Source organism: Mirounga angustirostris, unplaced genomic scaffold, assembly GCF_029215605.1.
Source record: "Mirounga angustirostris isolate CCGP_5_RB_7025 unplaced genomic scaffold, mMirAng1.0.hap1 SCAF_16, whole genome shotgun sequence".
Taxonomy (NCBI): domain Eukaryota; kingdom Metazoa; phylum Chordata; class Mammalia; order Carnivora; family Phocidae; genus Mirounga; species Mirounga angustirostris.
The window spans coordinates 6,610,807-6,627,298 of NW_026991724.1; the positions used below are offsets into that span (position 1 = coordinate 6,610,807).

General features: G+C 49.9%; 1 protein-coding gene across 2 annotated transcripts in view; it reads right to left on the bottom strand.

Moving 5' to 3' along the window:
* Positions 1-14,888, bottom strand: part of PLCG2 (phospholipase C gamma 2) — a 167,518-nt gene extending 152,630 nt beyond the window's left edge. Inside the window, exons 1-2 of one of the 2 annotated variants that reach the window (XM_064580799.1) lie at positions 14,798-14,888; positions 14,435-14,712 (exon numbers count right to left, since the gene is read on the bottom strand). In XM_064580799.1, coding sequence (XP_064436869.1) covers positions 14,435-14,620 — 186 coding nt within the window. In that variant the 5' untranslated portion in view covers positions 14,621-14,712; positions 14,798-14,888. Of the gene's footprint in view, positions 1-3,247; positions 3,388-14,434; positions 14,713-14,797 lie in introns of those variants that run through there. The other variant, XM_045890678.3, reaches the window with a different exon arrangement.
* Positions 14,889-16,492: the final 1,604 nt, after the last annotated feature.

Below are 16,492 nucleotides of genomic sequence, written 5' to 3' on the forward strand. Positions count from 1 at the left end.
AAGCAGGAGGGAACAGTGTTCTGATCAGAAGAGCTGGCTTAAGCCAAAGCCCAGCAAGCTGCAGGACTACTAGGCTGTGCCACAGACTCCGGAACGAGCCTCCTGCCTCATCACCCTGTAATCCAGGTCAAGCCGTTGAACAAGGCGTCCGTGGCCAGTCTCATCCTGGTGAACTAGCTGTTTGTTGGCTTTCCCCAGGGGCCCGCACCTGCTATACCTGGTTTTCATCATTTATCTCAATGAGAACTACCAGAGGTGAAAAACCAAGTCCTGAGAGGGGAAATTCCACGATCAAGGTCACGCAGAAACGTGGCAGCACTGGGATCAGAGCCTTGGTCTGAATCCCACGCCCCCAGTCTGTCAGCACCTGCCTTCTGGAACTCAGAAATTCTTTCTGCACCAGAATCTGGCCAGAAAGTTAACTAGTTTGGCCCTCCCAACCCTCTCGAGAGGCGGAAGGCCTTGTCCAAGGTCACACAGCTGGGAAGTGGCAGAAGCAGGATTTGCACCTGGTCCCAGCTCTGCAGCTCTTCACTGTGCTGAACACCCCCCAGCCATGTGCCCCTGGAGTTCCCTCCCAGGGCTCTAGGCAGCAGGGCATAAATAGGGGACACACACCCTGTCACAACACCTCCACCCGCAATTAAACCTGCCTGCCCGGAGGCACTGGGATCTTCATTTCTTTCTGACTCTGGCCCTGGGAAGGCCTTGGACGTAACCTTCCCCAGATTCTGGTTACTTCCAGCTCAGAAGCCCGGTGGATTGGCCCAACTATAAACATCAAGTCTCTCCTGTTGCCTCTAGCCAAGAACTGGAAAGAGGTCCTCATGGCCACGAGATCCTTGGAGTCAACCAACAAAATCCTGCCAGCTCCCGACTCAGGCTTCCAGAGTTTGATGCTTCAGCAACTAAGGCAAGGAAGTCTCCAAGGCTGGCTCCCCAAGGGAAAGCACTAGCTATCAGAGGCAATTTCCATTTTGCTTCTGCTGAAAGAAAAAGAAAGAAAAGAAAAGAAGAGAAAAGAAAAGAAAAGAAAAGAGAGAAAAGCACAAATGAAAGAAAGGGCCTTGAAATCCCTTTTTTAGTCCTGTTTCTCATCCTCCCTGGATAACTTTGCAAAATGACTTATGGTGTCTGAGATTTAATAAGAGGTTTTGCCATTTCTACTTTTCATGTCCTTTTCAAAATAAACTTCTGGGCTACAAGGACCCAGAACCAAGAAGCAGGGACGGTTTCTTCTCTTCAGTGTTCTCTGCACACGTTAGGCCCATAGAGGAGTTCATATCAAATCCCACAGCACAATCCTCTGTTAAACTCTGCACAGTCACATCCCTGAGAGGTAGCTGCTCCTCCAACAGCTCAGAGGAAGGTGGGTACGGCTGCATCTCACACCCCCCCCTGCAGCAACGGATTTTTATTGGAGGAAGAGGTGGTGTCATCCAGGGCAGGGAGGAATGTGAATGAGTCCACTTTTTGGGGGGGGGGGGGGGGCAACCTATGATCATCTGTCAAACCATGAAACATGCATGTGCTCTGATCAGCAATCACCAAGGTGAGGAACAAACACAAAGATGTTCCCAGAAGCATTATTTGTGATAGAAAAGAACACAACTGGGAGGGAGGTCCCTTAAAGAAATCACGGGACATGCACACTAAAGAATGCTCCGCAGCTGTCAGATAGCAACACGAAAATTTATAAGCAATGGAATCCAGAAAGATTCACGAAATAGATGAAAAAAGAGTGGCAAACCAGTACGCATCAAAGAACAGGTTTTTTAAAAGGCTGCCTGCGTATAAATCTAGGGAAAGTGGTTACTTTTAGAGGAGGGGAGGGGAGAGACCAGGTCTTGACTTTTTATTAATTTAAGTGGTAACATATGGATAAGCTTTTCTTTCTCCTGTTTTTACTGTTTTCTAAATTAAGAAAGGTTCTGAAGTTTTCTTATCAGCAATTTCTCACTAACTCCACCCAGCAAAAGGGCTATTCATGGGGTCCCCGCTTTGCCTTTTCTAGAGAAGCATTACACTCTCAAGGTGGGGGGGGGCATGTAGGAGGGGACAATAGAGGTGGGGGTGGGGGCCTGGGTTGGGGGAGGCAGCTGCAGCAGCTTTAGGCGGTTTCTGCATCCATGAAGCCTGCAGGGAGTATTGTCCCCGAACTGGGATACACAAGGCACACACACTTTTGCAGCAGGCTAACGGCCTGGGCCCGGCATAGGCCCCCAAATCGGCCCCTCCCCGCAGAACTGTAGCTAAGGATGATGGCCAAGCCCCACGCATGGCCCTTAGCCAGAGAGGGTCAAGAACTAGCCAGGGCACCCTTTCCATAGATAGGCCCCAATTCTCAACAGCCCTGGAGTGTAGGTTTGAGTAGCCCCAGGATCCAGGGTAAGGAACGGAGGCTCACGGAGGTTCTTCAACGGGCCCTGGGTCACACAGCTGGAATTGAAATTCAAATTAAGTTGATTAACAAGGCCACCTGCTGCCTTGTGCCACGTCACCCCTCCTCAACCCACCAGACTCTTTCAGCCTGGCTTAACATCGGGGTGCTAGCAGAGCCCCTCCCCGTTCTCCACCAGAATCCAGGCGCCAGCCCTTGTCTAAAGGAGACCGTTTTCCCTCAAATTCTTCCGCTTTGCGGGGGCAGGAAGGGGAATGACCTCGTTGGGATTCCAAACCATAACCAGAAAAACGCACAGACGAACACATATAATTATGCATACAGCTGTGGGGTGGGAACGGGGATCCGACTCCCCCCAGACTCTCCCCACCTCTCCTGGCTGAGGGCTGCCCCTTCCGTGGCATCGCTCCGCTACCCACCACCCGCAACCACCTGTGTAATGGGGCCTGGAAGGTGTAATGCAGGGAGGTGCCGGGGGCCTGCCCGGCCGCCCGCCCTCGGCGAGCCCTGAGCACAGACGCGGCCGGGAAGCACCGCCGCCGGACCCCCCGCGGAGCCCCGCGGCCACGGGAGCCTTGAACGCCAACGCCAGCGCGACCCTCCGGGTTCCCCCTGAAATCCCGGGCCGTCCGCGGGCACGGACCGCCGAGGTGGCGCCGTCCCCGGTGAGGAAGTGGCCGGCGGCCGGGCCCCGACCCCCGCCTCCACCGCCCGGCCCCGGGCACAGCGGGCGGGGGCCCCCGACGGCGCGCCCGCTCCCGCCGGCGCCCGCTGCGCCCCGGCGCCGCCCCCGCCCCCGCCCCCGCCCCGGGCGCCCGCGCGCTTTCCCCCCGCCGGGCCGCTCACCTGGCCGTGCCCCCGCCGCGGGTCCCGGCTCCGGGCACTCCCTGCGACGCGCGCCCTCCGCCGCGGGCGCTGCTACTTCTGCTTCGGCCGCGGGCGCGCGCCACGTGACTCGTGGGGGCCGCCCCCCGCGCCCCGGCCCGCCCCCCGCGCCCCGAGGCCGCCCGCCCCGCCCGCCCGCGCGCCCGCCCGCCGCGCGCCCCGGCCCCTCGTCCGCGCCCGGGACCCCGCCTCCGCGGCCCGGGGGGGAAACTGAGGCCGCGGGCGGGGCGGCGAGCCGCCCGAGGCCCCTGGCGAGGGAGGGCGAGAACTTGCGGGCGCCGGCGTGGCGCCGACGGAGGCCCACTCCACCCAGGTGCTTTGGGGCGCGGTGGACAAACTCGTCATCACCTGGACAGGGCTGCTCACCGGCCGAGATTTCAAATCGTCCGCGAGGCTGCGCGCGCGTCGGACCGCCTCTCACTCCCCTGGGCAAACCACTTCGGCACGCCCAGCCTCAGTGTCCCCGTCCGTCAGGCCCCGAAAGTCTGTTGCAAGGGAGGCAGGATTGGGAGTGGATCTGCCGGTTGCCCAGTAAGATGTTTTTTAATGGCTCCCTTGGTGAACCTCTAAGCGCTTGGAGGAGAGAGTCAAGTGCCGACCTATGGTACTTAGTTGACGGCTCTTTTCCATTCTTGCGTTTCACGAAACCATGTCATTTAGACTTTTCGTGTGCACCTTTGACACGTGTCCTCGTGGTGATTCAGGCCAGCGTGAGGGTCCCCTCCAGAGCCCGCAGAGCACATCAGCGCTACTCCGAAACTGAGTTACAGCGTTTTTTGATCCTGTGGATGTTGCTGCGACTGAAAATGTTCTGTGTGAAGCCACAGGGCGCATTCGCCAGCTTCAGAAATCCACAGATTCCTCTCTTTCCCTGCCCCATCTCAGGAGTGACTGTTCACCACGCACCACTTACTGCCCTGTTTTCTAAAGAGAGCTTTGGGAGGCTTCTTACAACGTCAGCCACTTGGAATCATGGGCCAATTTCCAAGAAATAGTGGCTAACTGTAGGTAAAATTTCTTTGCCTTTTTTTTTTTTTAAGAATTCCCAACTTAATATTTATTTCCATCAATCTTTTTAACACTTACTTTGGTACCTCTTACACCATGTGCATGGTACCTCGGTGCAACCATATATGTGTACAATTTACTGTTCCAAAATCTGCTTGTGTAGGGAAGCATGTTGAATCTCTTGCTGACAAAATGAGACCGTGTGCAATCAGAAGTTTTGGAGACCACTACTGGAAGCCTTGGCTCTTAACCTCTGTCCAAACAGATGCTAATTCTGGCTGGAGTTTTCTCTGGTCCCTGGGGGTCAAGCAAGAAAAGAAGAACATGTAGTCCATGCTTCAATTCGAAGAACTCCCTTTTAACCTGCGATTGTAAGCCTACAACATCTTGGCAGCTAAAATACCTGCATGAGATGATGATTACAGTACATGGCAGTTTGCTTCTTCATATTTTTTCATTGCTTTTCTTCTCTGCCTCATTGTTTATCTTCAGGTGAATAGCTAAAGGCATCCGGTGCAATGAATAGGAATCTCTGGGGCTCCTCATCTCTTTTTCTTAAACTTCAGCTTGTTTGTTCAAAATAATTGGGACATTAGCCCCTCCCCACCCCGCCTCCTTCTGGGAGGACTCAAATACAAAATGACATTTCTTTTCCAAAGCACAGTGGGAAGGGGGAAAAGACACCGTGTCAAAAAAAAAAAGAAAGAAAGAAAGAAAGAGAAAGAAAGAAAGAAAGAAAGAAAGAGAGAGAGAGAGAGAGAAAGAAAGAAAGAAAGAAAGAGAGAGAAAGAAAGAAAGAAAGAGAGAAAGAAAGAGAAAGAAAGAAAGAAAGAGAGAAAGAAAGAAAGAAAGAGAAAGAAAGAAAGAGAGAGAGAGAGAGAAAGAAAGAGAAAGAGAGAAAGAGAGAGAGAAAGAGAAAGAAAGAAAGAAAGAAAGAAAGAAAGAAAGAAAGAAAGAAAGAAAGAAAGAAGAAAAGTACCCGTCATGGGGAGGACTTGCAGATTGTTAAGTCAATGGGCGGTGGAGGCAGGATTTGAACCCAGGTCTGTCTGGTGCCAGCACCCATGGACTCATAGCCCCATTGCCCATCCAAAACATTAATAAGAGGCAGTCAGGCAGGGAGAAGTGAATTTGTAACCACTCCACACAGATTCACAAATGGGTCAGGAAGTGACCTCAAAGGGTGGAGGGAACTTTCTTTTCCTTTTCATATAAAAAGAAAGAAGGGGGGGGGATAACCTGAAAGAAACTAGTCTTTTCATCAGCATTGCCTCAACTTTTTATCCTGTGTTTCCTTGCCGGTCGTCAGTATGTACATATTGTTTTTTTTCCCCATAACCCTCTTCCGTTGGCTAGCCCCCATGGCGCACTGGACCATTAGGCCCTCAGTGTTTCTGTTTCCCTCTCTGCCAAATGGGCAGAATAACCGTATCTGCCCTCCCCCCCACCCCCGGGCGATGGCGAGGATTAAAAGCCACAAGCTAAAGCAGGCATCCTTCTTCAACCGTCAGAGCTGACTGTTTTTAATGTTGTCATTGGAAAGAAGAACACTGCGGTGTAGCAGGAAAGTGGGGACTTGAAGAACAGGGAGACCTGGGTTCAAGCCACTTCCTTAGCTGTGTGACCTTATGCTGGTCAGTCACCCTCTCTGAACCTCCAGTTTCCCCATCATTCCATCCTCTGGGCTGTCCAGAATAGGCAAATCTATAGAGACAGAAAGTAGATGAGTGCTTGCCTAGGACTGAGGGCATGCAGGTACTGGGAGGTGATGACTACGGGGTACAAGGTTTCCCTTTGGAGTGAAGAGAAAGTTCTAAAATTGTGAAGATGGTCAAACAGTGCTGCGAAGATACCCAAAGCTATTGAACTGTACATTTTAGAAGGGCGAATTGTGTATATATGACATATCTCAATAAAGCTGTTTAAAAAAAAAATACCTACCTTAGAAAGTTGTTTAAAGAATTCAACATAGTGGGTAACACAGAGCTGAGCACAACACAGCTTTCAATAAGTAACAGCCTCTCATTATAATAATCATTGTTACAGGGTGGGCCTTCCAAACCTGGGCCCCTTTCTCCCCAGGCCCCAGTGAAGCCCCCTCCCCGTGCCCCAGGGAGCCTTCTGGCCTACCCCTCCACCCCCACAGCCAAAAATGAGCAGAAAACCCCTGACAGCCTTTGCATTTGGTTTCCTTTCCCGACATTGTTCAGAGACGTGCATGTCCCCTGGGGACAAGCCCAGTCCCAGCAGCTGGCTGGCAGGCCTCTGTGAGCCGGCTTCCAGACCTTGTCAGGGTTAGGCCAGGCCTAGCAGTTGGCGGGGGGGGGGGGGGGGGGCAGAAACCTCTGCTATTTTCTTTCTCAGCTTTATTGAAGTATAATTTTTATACAAAAAGCTGCACACAATTAACATCTACAAGCTGATAAGCTTGGATGTATGCACATACTTGTGTTACCATCACCACAATCAAGGTAACAAACATATCCATCCCCTCCAAATGTTTCCTTGCGTCCCTTTGTCATTGTAGTTGCCTTTTGTGTTATATTGTGTATGCGTGTATGGCAAGAATCCTGAACAGGATATCCGCCCTCAACACATTTTTAGATGTGCAATACATTATTGTCAACTGTAGACACAATATTGTATAGCAGAGCTCTAGAGTTTACTCACCTTGTGTGACAGAGACTTTATAACCATTGAACACCACCCCAACCCCCCCTCCCCTCCGCCCAGCTCCTGGCAACTATCATTCTCTTCTCTGCAGCTAGAAGTTTGAGTCCTTTAGATGTCTCACCGGAGACGAATCATGCACCGGCTGTCCTTCTCTGACTGGCCCACCTGGCTTAGCATTATGTCCTCCAAGTCCATCCACGTTGCGGCAAGTGATAGGATTTCCTTCTTTTTAAAGGCTGAATAATACCGTCGTGGGTACATATGACATTTTCTTTATCCACGCATCTCTTGGTGGACATTTAGATTGTTTCTGCCTCTTGGCTATCGTGAATAATGCTGCCATGAGTACGGGAATGCGACCCTCTTCACCATCCTGTCTTCAGGTTTTGGGGATGTATTCTTTTCAGAAGTGGGATTGCTGGATCACGTGGTGGTTCTGGTGTTCATTTCGTGAGGAACCTCCTTGCTGTTTCCACAGCGGCTGCGCCAGTTTGCAATCCCACCGACAGTGCATGAGGGGTCCCCACTCTCCCCACCCTTGCCAACACCCGTTACCTTTTTTTTAAATGCCAGCCACTCTAACAAGTGGGAGGGGGCTATCTCGTTTTGGTTTTGATTTGCATTTCCCTGGTGATGAGTGACGTGGGGTCTCTTTACACACACTTTCGTTGGCCTTCTGTATGTCTTCTTCGGAGAAATGTCAGTTCAAGTCCTCTGCCCACTTTGAAATCTGGTTGTTTTGCTGCTATTGAGTTGTAGGAGTCAGCTGTCTAAACTGAGGCTGGTGGGAAGAGCCTCTGGTTCTGCGGTTTTTCTTTGGGCTTCTCAAGCCTCGGGTTGCTGCTGGGGCTCATGTATTCATTCGACAAACACTTGCTGAGTGCCTTCCAGGAGCCAGGCACTGTTGGACTCCAGGAAGGCAGCAGGAATCATCAAAGTCCCATTCCGGGAGCGCACATTATAGATGGGGAGCTGGGGTTGGGGGGTGCTCCAGAGTGACACCGAGCAATGTCGAGCCCAGTTCCGCCCCTCGCTGTCTGCATGGCTCTGCACAGAGCTGCCAGCCTCAGTGAGGCTCAGTTTCCTCATCAGTATTAGGGTTGCTGTGGAGGAGCGAGTCAGCTGATGCGTGTCCAAGTCCTGGGCACTGTTCCTGATTAAGTGGGACCCCAGCACTGACAAGGCAGTCATCGCTTTGTCGTGGACACACGACGCACCGTCCCCGCTGTGCTTGGCTGCAGCCGCTGCTTCCCCAGGCCCTTGGCCTTGTGCAAAATCAGGAGAGACAGTTAAAACCGGAGCTCCTGTGGAGGGGCAGCTGAGAATGCACGACGTGGAGACAGAGAGGCCTGGGTGGGAATCCCACCTCTGCCACGTTCCTACCCTGTGTCCCCAGGGAAGTGACTTAGTCTCTCTGGGTCTCTTTCCTGAGCTGCGCGGCTGAGGACCTCTAACGGCTGGAGCCTGAGTCTGGATTGTTCAGCTTCCACAAAAAGACTGTTTTTAGGCGGGCACAGAGCAGTCAGAAGTTCAAGGACATCAAGAGGATGAAGATTCCTTCCATATCTGCCACTCCTGGCAGCCAGACCAGAAAGGGGGAAAGCAAGAAAGAAGAAAACTCCCCGCAAAGCCCACAGCACACTTTCTCTCCCATATCATTGATCGGGATTGGGTCCCAAGCCCATTCGGCCTCAGCTATTGCTCAAGGAATGGGATCCCACATCTGGCTGGATGCAGGAAGCCATGTGGGGCCTCCCGAGGTGTGGAGCAAAACAGGGTCACTGTTGGTGGGGGCATGGGGACAATGTCATGTGGGCAGCCCATGGGGTCCTGCAGGGATCACAAAGCTCCATGAGGCAACCACAGAAGGGTCATCCGAGGACGGAGATTCCCTTTCGTTCCCTCCAGAGGCCAGCAAGCCTCCAACCCGGTTCTTGCTCACTCAACAAACACCGAGCCCTTACTTGACACCAGACCCTGTGGGTTAGTGTTGGGGGGCTGCATACAAAATACTGTATACTGGATGGCTTAAGCCAACAGAAGTATATTCATTCTCTCACAGTTCTGGAGGCCCGAAGTCTGAAGTCCAAGTGTTGGCAGGGGCGTTCCCCCTGGAGGCTCTGGGGGACAATGCTGTCGGTGCCTCTGTCTTAGGCGCTGGCGGCTGCTGGCCATCTCGGGCATTCCTTGATCTGGAGCTGCATCCCTCCCACCTCTGCTCCATCTTCAGTGATGTTCTTCCCTGTGTCTGGATCCCGATTCTCTCTCTCCTTTCTCTGGTGAGGGCACCAGTCACTGGATATAAGGTGGGCTCTTAATTTAGGATGATCTCATATTGAGATCCTTAATTACATCTGCAAAGACCTTATTTCCAACTAAGGTCAGATTCACAGGTAGGGGCACCTGAGTGGCAAAGTCGGTTAAGCGTCCAACTCTTGATTTTGGCTCAGGTCACAATCTCAGGGTGGTGGGATCGAGCCCCATGTGGGGCTCTGCGCTCTGCACAGAATCTGCTTGAGATTCTCTCTCTCTCTCCCTTTGTCCCTTCGCCTCTTCTTTCTCTCTCTCAGATAAATAAATTAACCTTAAAAAAAAAAAAAGCATTCACAGGTATAGGGGGTTAGGACTTAGATCTTTTGGGTGGGTCATGATTCAACCCACTAACCCTGTATTAGGTAAATAGGGCAGTCCACTCAGCACTCAAGGGAGAGATAGCAGGAAGAGACATTTACTACCAAGGAATGATAAGAGTTGGGTTAGAGGGATAAACCAAAGGGCTGGGAAGACTTCTCAGAGGAGGTAACCTCAGAACTGTGTCTTGAGGGATGCACAAGAGGTTTCCAAGAGCACCAGAGAGAGAGAGAGAAGCTTAGTTATAAACCAGGCTTGTTGGTCAAAGTTGATCAACGCCCTTAAAGTCAGAATAGTGGTTCTCTTTGCCTGGGAGGGGGCAGAAGGAAGGGTTTTGGGGGCTGTGATAGTCTCCCTTTTGATCTGTAGTTACAAGTGGCGGTCACTTGATGAAAATGAGCCTTACACTTATAACTTGTGCAACTTTATGCATATCTCAATAAAAAATAAATATTTTTAAAAGTCTGCTCGATACATTAACAGGTCATCTCTGACTTGTTCTGCTTTCAGTGTTTTTTAAATATTCTTCACTGAGTACATCTTAGTTATATTAGGAAACTAAACTGTTTGAAAATCAAGGCCAGGAGCGCCTGGGTGGCTCAGTCAGTTAAGCGTCTGCCTTCGGCTCAGGTCATGATCCCAGGGTCCTGGGATCGAGCCCTGCATCGGGCTCCCTGCTCGGCGGGAAGCCTGCTTCTCTCTCTCCCGCTCCCCCTGCTTCTGTTCCCTCTCTCGCTGTGTATCTCTCTGTCAAATAAATAAATAAAATCTTAAAAAAAAAAATTGGTTACACACCTGTTAAAATGGCTAACTAAACTACAGACAACTGACAATGCCCAGTGTTAGAGAAGGTGGGGAGCAGCTGCTGAGAACCCCAAAGGGTGCAGCCTCCTCAGGAAACAGTTGGGCAGTTTCTTAAAAAGGCGCACGTACACTGATCATAGGACCCAGCAATCCTACATCTAGGTACGGACCCAAGAGAAATGGAAACCTGTGTCCATTCATAAGCCTGTCTGCCAGTGTCCACAGCAGGTTTATTCATACTTGCTGAAAATAGGAAACGACCCCAATGCCTTTCAACTCGTGAAAAGATAAACAAACGTGCACACACCGAAATGGCCCGCATCGATCACAGGGAAAAAACTAACAGCCACAATACCAAGGGTGAAGCTCAAAGGCATTATGCTAAGTGAGACAGACCAGAATCAAGACGTTACAATGGTGAGATTCCACTGATGTGACATTCTGGAAGAGGCAAAACCAGAGGCAGAAAATAGATCACTGGTTGCCAGAGGCCGGGGGGTTGACTACAAAAGGAATGGGGGGGGGTGATGGAATTGTTTTATATTTTGATTGTAATGAGATTACACAACTACATGAATTTGCCAAAACTCATATACTATATACCCAAAAGGGTCAATTTTACTGAGCGTAAATCGTATTTTACTTAAAAAAAATTATAATACTACAGATGAAGACCAAGGGCAGCGGGGGTGTTGAGGGAAAAGGAGTCATTAATGCAGGTTTGGGAGAAGAGGGTCAGGAAGGCTTCCAGAAAGCAGTGAGTCTCTCTCTGAAGCCAGTGGCAGGCGAGAGCTGTCAGCTGAGTGGGGACAGGAGGAGAGAGAACCAGTGGCAGACAGAGCAGCACGGATGATGGATGACGGATGACGCGCTCTGGGCAGGGTGTAGTTCTGCTGGAGCGAAGGGTGTACATGCCCCGAAGGAAGGCCGGGCTTGACTCATGCCCAGCCTGCCGAGCCTCACTAAGCCATCTGGACATTACCTGGGGGCAATGGGGAGCCACCGAAGGTGTTAGAACAGAAGAGTGATCTGGAGGATTTCTGGCTTGGAAAATCCACTGGGGACAGTGGGTTGAGGGAGCCAGGCTGAAGGCAGGAAGACTGGCCAAGACGTTCTTTCCTCCATGGTTGTGCATTCTTGGCTCAGACATTCTGCGGCTCAGATGTTAACCAAACACCTGCCGTGTGCCAGGCACTGTTACAGGAGCTGGGGACAGACCAAAAATCCCTGTGGCTCTTACATTCTAATGGGGAAGACAGACCATAAACAAGGAAACAGATTACCAAGGTCATCCCAGAGGGCAGTGAGTGCTGTGACAGAGCAGATGGGTATAATGGGGGAAGTGAGAGGGAATTTAGATAAGGCAGTCACAACGGGCCTCTCAGAGAAGATGCCATCTGAGCATGACCTAAGGAAGAGGAGGAGCCCTAAGTGAGGATCTGGAGAAGGAACTTCTCAGGCAAGTGCAAAGGCCCCGGGGGGGGGGGGCCTGATCGCTTTGGGGGGGCACACAGTGGATGCAGAATCCCTAAAAGCCATGAAGTGGGGCGCAGGGGTCTCCCTTCTAGCAGGAGATGGACAGAGCCTTCCCCTATGAGTGGCTGCCTCTCATGCCCCTGCCCCACATCCTCCATATTTTGGGGGGAATGATAGTTTATGGCTCTAAGTGTGGAGAGAACAGCCCGAATCCAGAAGGGCGGCTTTCCTCCCGGTTCTAAAGGTCACAGCTGTTGCCACTGTAAACAGTTTCCGTGTTGACAGAATCACAGCAGCTCCGGAGACAGGGAGACTGAGGACACACCTGGAAAGGCAATCTGGATTTTTCAAACTTAAAAACTAAAAAATAAAAAAGGCCCGAGCAAGCAAACATACTTGTGTCTGGTGACTCATCTGTTGCTGAATCCTCCCTGTCACCAAAGCTGGCCCTGGCCGGCTCTCTCCCTGTGTGTCACCTCCCTCAGCCACACAGCAGTGTCCACAGGGGACATCTTTCAGTGACTGAACCTTGGTAACAGGTCTGAACTGGGCTGCCCACCCAGCGGTAACTGCTAGGGGTGAGGATGAGACCCCCACAGGACCCCACATCCCTGGGTAATAATCGATGGTGGCTAAACGGCCTTCTGAGGAGAGGGAATCCATTCAAAAGCCAGCTGTGGGAGACTGTATTTTCCAAAGACACCCCTACCCGCCCATACCATCTACTCTTCTACAGTGTGATGTGGACGTTCCTCCATTGAACCTGGCCAGTCTTTGTAACTGTGTAATTGCTCCATAGAATGCCTCAGAAGGGATGATGCATGACAGCTTCTGCCTGGCTCAGCACATATGCCCTAGGAGCCCCAAGAGGACTCAAGAAGACCAGCGCCCCCGAAGCCACCATGTTGGAGAGACCGCATGGGCACTGTGCAGAGACAGAGAGAGTCCCAGGGAGCCCCCGCTACTCCAGGCCCCCCTCTGGTCCCAGCGCAGGTACCAGACACAAGAGTGAAGAAGTCTGAGATGACCACAACCCAAGTCAGCAGCTGCCCCCAGCGGTATGGGAGACCCTGAGCCGGAACTGCCCACCACTCCCTAATTCCTGACCCTTAGACACCATGCTCGATAATCGATGTGTATTGTGGTTTTAGGCCAGTAAGTTTTGGAGTAATTCATTACACAGCAATAGATCATTGATACGAGGAGTTTGCTTTGTCAAGTGGGCTTGTAGGTTTGGGGCAGAGCAGAATTGTCCAGGGCACCAGAAGACAGGAAGGGCTCTGCCATCTGGAGTTCTCCCTCTTTGCCCTCTCCCTCAGCCTCTTCTTCCTCCTCTCCTCTAACTAAAATCTGAACAAGTATTTGAAATGTCCATTTGGAGGGACACTATATGAAGCCCCTGACCTGTCCTCTTGCTCTTCCTTCTACCTGACAAATTCTGATTCACCCTATAGGGCTCAGCTCATTGTGTTATAGGGAAGGACAGGACAAATTCTACACACATATTATTTAAACTAACAGTTAAGAATTGCTTTAAAAAGGTAATAGAGATGGGGCGCCTGGGTGGCTCAGTCAGTTAAGCGTCCGACTCTTGATTTTGGCTCAGGTCGTGACCTCAGGGTTGTGAGATCGAGCACTACATCGGGCTCCACACTCGGTGGGGAGGCTGTTTGAGATTCTCTCCCTCTTCCTGTCCCTCGCCCTCTGCTCTTCACCTCCCCCGCCCTCACCCCCACCCCCACTCATGCGCACATGCTCTCTCTCTAAAATAGACAATTTTTAAAAATAAATAAAGAATAAAAAGATAATAGTGACACATATATACATTTGCCATTACTCTCAAACACATTAAAACTAAGATGTATGAATGACTGGAAAGAAACACAGATTGATAAGATGTGATAAAACAAACATAGAAGAGGATCCTAGGTTGCAGGATGCTTACTGTCCAATTTGTTAAACTTTTCTGTGTGTTCTAAAACATTCATAATAAAATGTTGGGGAACTAAAAAGAGCAAACAACTACATAGCAAATACAATGCTCTGGTCCTAAACCTCACAGTCTGATAAATCGTTCAGTCCTTAGCCCAGCCTCAGAGGGAGGTTTGATTATTACCCCCATTTTATTAAAGAGGAAGCTGGGCATGCAGAAGTTCCAAACACGCCTAAGGTAAGGAGGCAGGAAAGGGACAGAAGTGAGAGTGAAGCTAGCTAGTCAGCCCCAGCACAGTACACACTTCGTGATGACGACATACCACCTCTCACTCGTGGCACGTCTTTATAATTGGAGGAATTATAATTGTATAATTAAAACACGCTTATATTAAACAAAGTCTTATGCCATTCTTTGGGGCTGCACAGGGAAACCTGCCCTCCTGTGTCTGGGGCCTCCCCACTTACAAGGCTACACCTTAGGGGAAGTCAGTCTTGCTTTCCCAGGCTCCCTGGCAGCTAGGGTGCAGACAGTCCCCGGCTGCCCCGTCGGGCAGGTGCACCAGCACCAGGCTTGTGTTCAGAAGCTGGCGACCGGAGAAGCAGAGGGCAGAGGGCATCTACCTGGCAAAGGCATGTCGTGGACACCGGTGTCCCAAAGCAGCAGGACCACAGGCTGTCTGAGCCCAGCAGAATCAGCTGTGATATCTCCACTGGACCATCTGGTGCAGGGTTTTGCTTTGCTTCAGGCGGTGTAGATTCCAGACTTGGATCTCTGCCCTTCTGGAAAATATACAAGCCACCCAACATCCTTCAGTAAATTCCTTGTTTTGGCCAACACTGGAAGGCTTCCCGCTCTACCTCCTACAACTGCTGGATACGTTGTATCTTCAGGGTGATTCCTAAAGGTAAAAAGAAAATTGTGTTGACTTAAAAGACTGGAAAGAAGGTGTTGACAAGGGCTGAGTAGAAAGGATACTATCTTACCATTTAAGGGGAAATTGAGGTGGATATGTATATGTGTATAAACTAGCTCTGAAAAATCACCAGGAAAGCGCTAACAGTGTCTATGGCTATCCCTAGCAAGGAGTTTGGGTGGCTGGGGCCAAAGGCAGGAAACTTAACATTAAACCTTTAGAACTCTGGTGGCGCCTGGCTGGCTCAGTCTGTGGAGCATGTGACTCTTGATCTCAGGGTCATGAGTTCAAGTCCCATGTCCGGTGTAAAGCTCACTTAAAAAAAAAAAGTCATTAGTCCCTAATACTCAAAGCCGATTTTAGAATTCTTTATCTGTGCAAATATTACCCGTCAAAAAATAAATATGTAATTGAATTGATTAAAAGGACAAAAAAAGGAAATATGATTAATTATGAATCATGATCTCTGGGTGGTTATTTTTCCACCTCTTTACACATTTCTGCATTTTTCGAATACCTCAGTAAACATCTTAATAATCAGGGAAAAAAAGGTACAGTGGAAAAGAACTGAAGCCCACAGAATGGGGCAGGATAGTTGAAAATCATATATCTGATAAGAGACTTGTATCTTGTATCTAGAATATAAAGGCATCTTATGATGCAAGAAGACACATAAACCATTAAAAACGGGCAAAAAATCCAAATAGACATTTTTGTCCAAAGAAGATATACAAACAGCCAATAAAATACATGAAAAGATGCTCAACATCATTAGCCATCTGGGAAATGCAAAATGAAATCACATGAGATACCGCTTCACACACACCAGGGTGGCAAAAATAGAAAAGACAATAACAGGGGCGCCAGGCTGGCTCAGTCGGTAGAACTCTGGATCTCAGGGTCTTGAGTTAGAGCCCCATATTGGGGGTAGGTCTTACTTAAAAAAAAATAAAAGGCAATCACAAGTGTTGACAAGGATGAGGGGAAAATCAGAACCTTCATACACTGCTGGTGGGAATGTAAAATGGGGCAGCTGCTTTGGAAAACAGTATGGCAGTTCCTCAAAAGGTTAACCATAGGGTTATGATATGACTCAGCAATTCTACTCCCAGGTGTAGACCCAAGACAGCTGGAGACACACATCCACACAAAAACTTGAATGTGAACATTAATATCAGCATTACTCATAATAGCCAAATGGTGGAAACACAAGGCAGATGTCCACCCTCTGATGGGTGGATAAACAAAATGTGGCCTGCCCATCCAATGGAATATATTTAGCAACAAAAAGGAATGGATTGACACCCACTACAACGTGGATGAACCTTGAAAACATCATGCAAAGAAGCCAGTCACAAAAGAACACACAATATATGATCCCATTTACCTGAAACGTCCAGAAAAAGCAAATCTACAGAGACAGTAAGTGTGTGATTTTAGGTGGTTGGAGAAAAGGGGAAATGGGGAACAAATGTTTAAGGGCCGGGGGTTTCTGTTTGAGGTGATAAAAACATTCTAAAATTGATTGTGGCGATGGTTTCCCAGCTCTGTGAATACACTAAAAACCATTGAATGGTATACTTTAAGTGAGAGAATGGTATAGTATGTGAATTGTATCTCAATAAAGTTGTTTAAAAATGTTGAAAAAAAAAAAAGAACTGGAGGGAAATATTCAACAATGGCTTTCTTCTCTGAGGCTTCCTCTTTTCTGTTGGTTTTGGGGTATATGTGTGTTGTTTCCAGGGCCTGGCACAAACGGGATCCC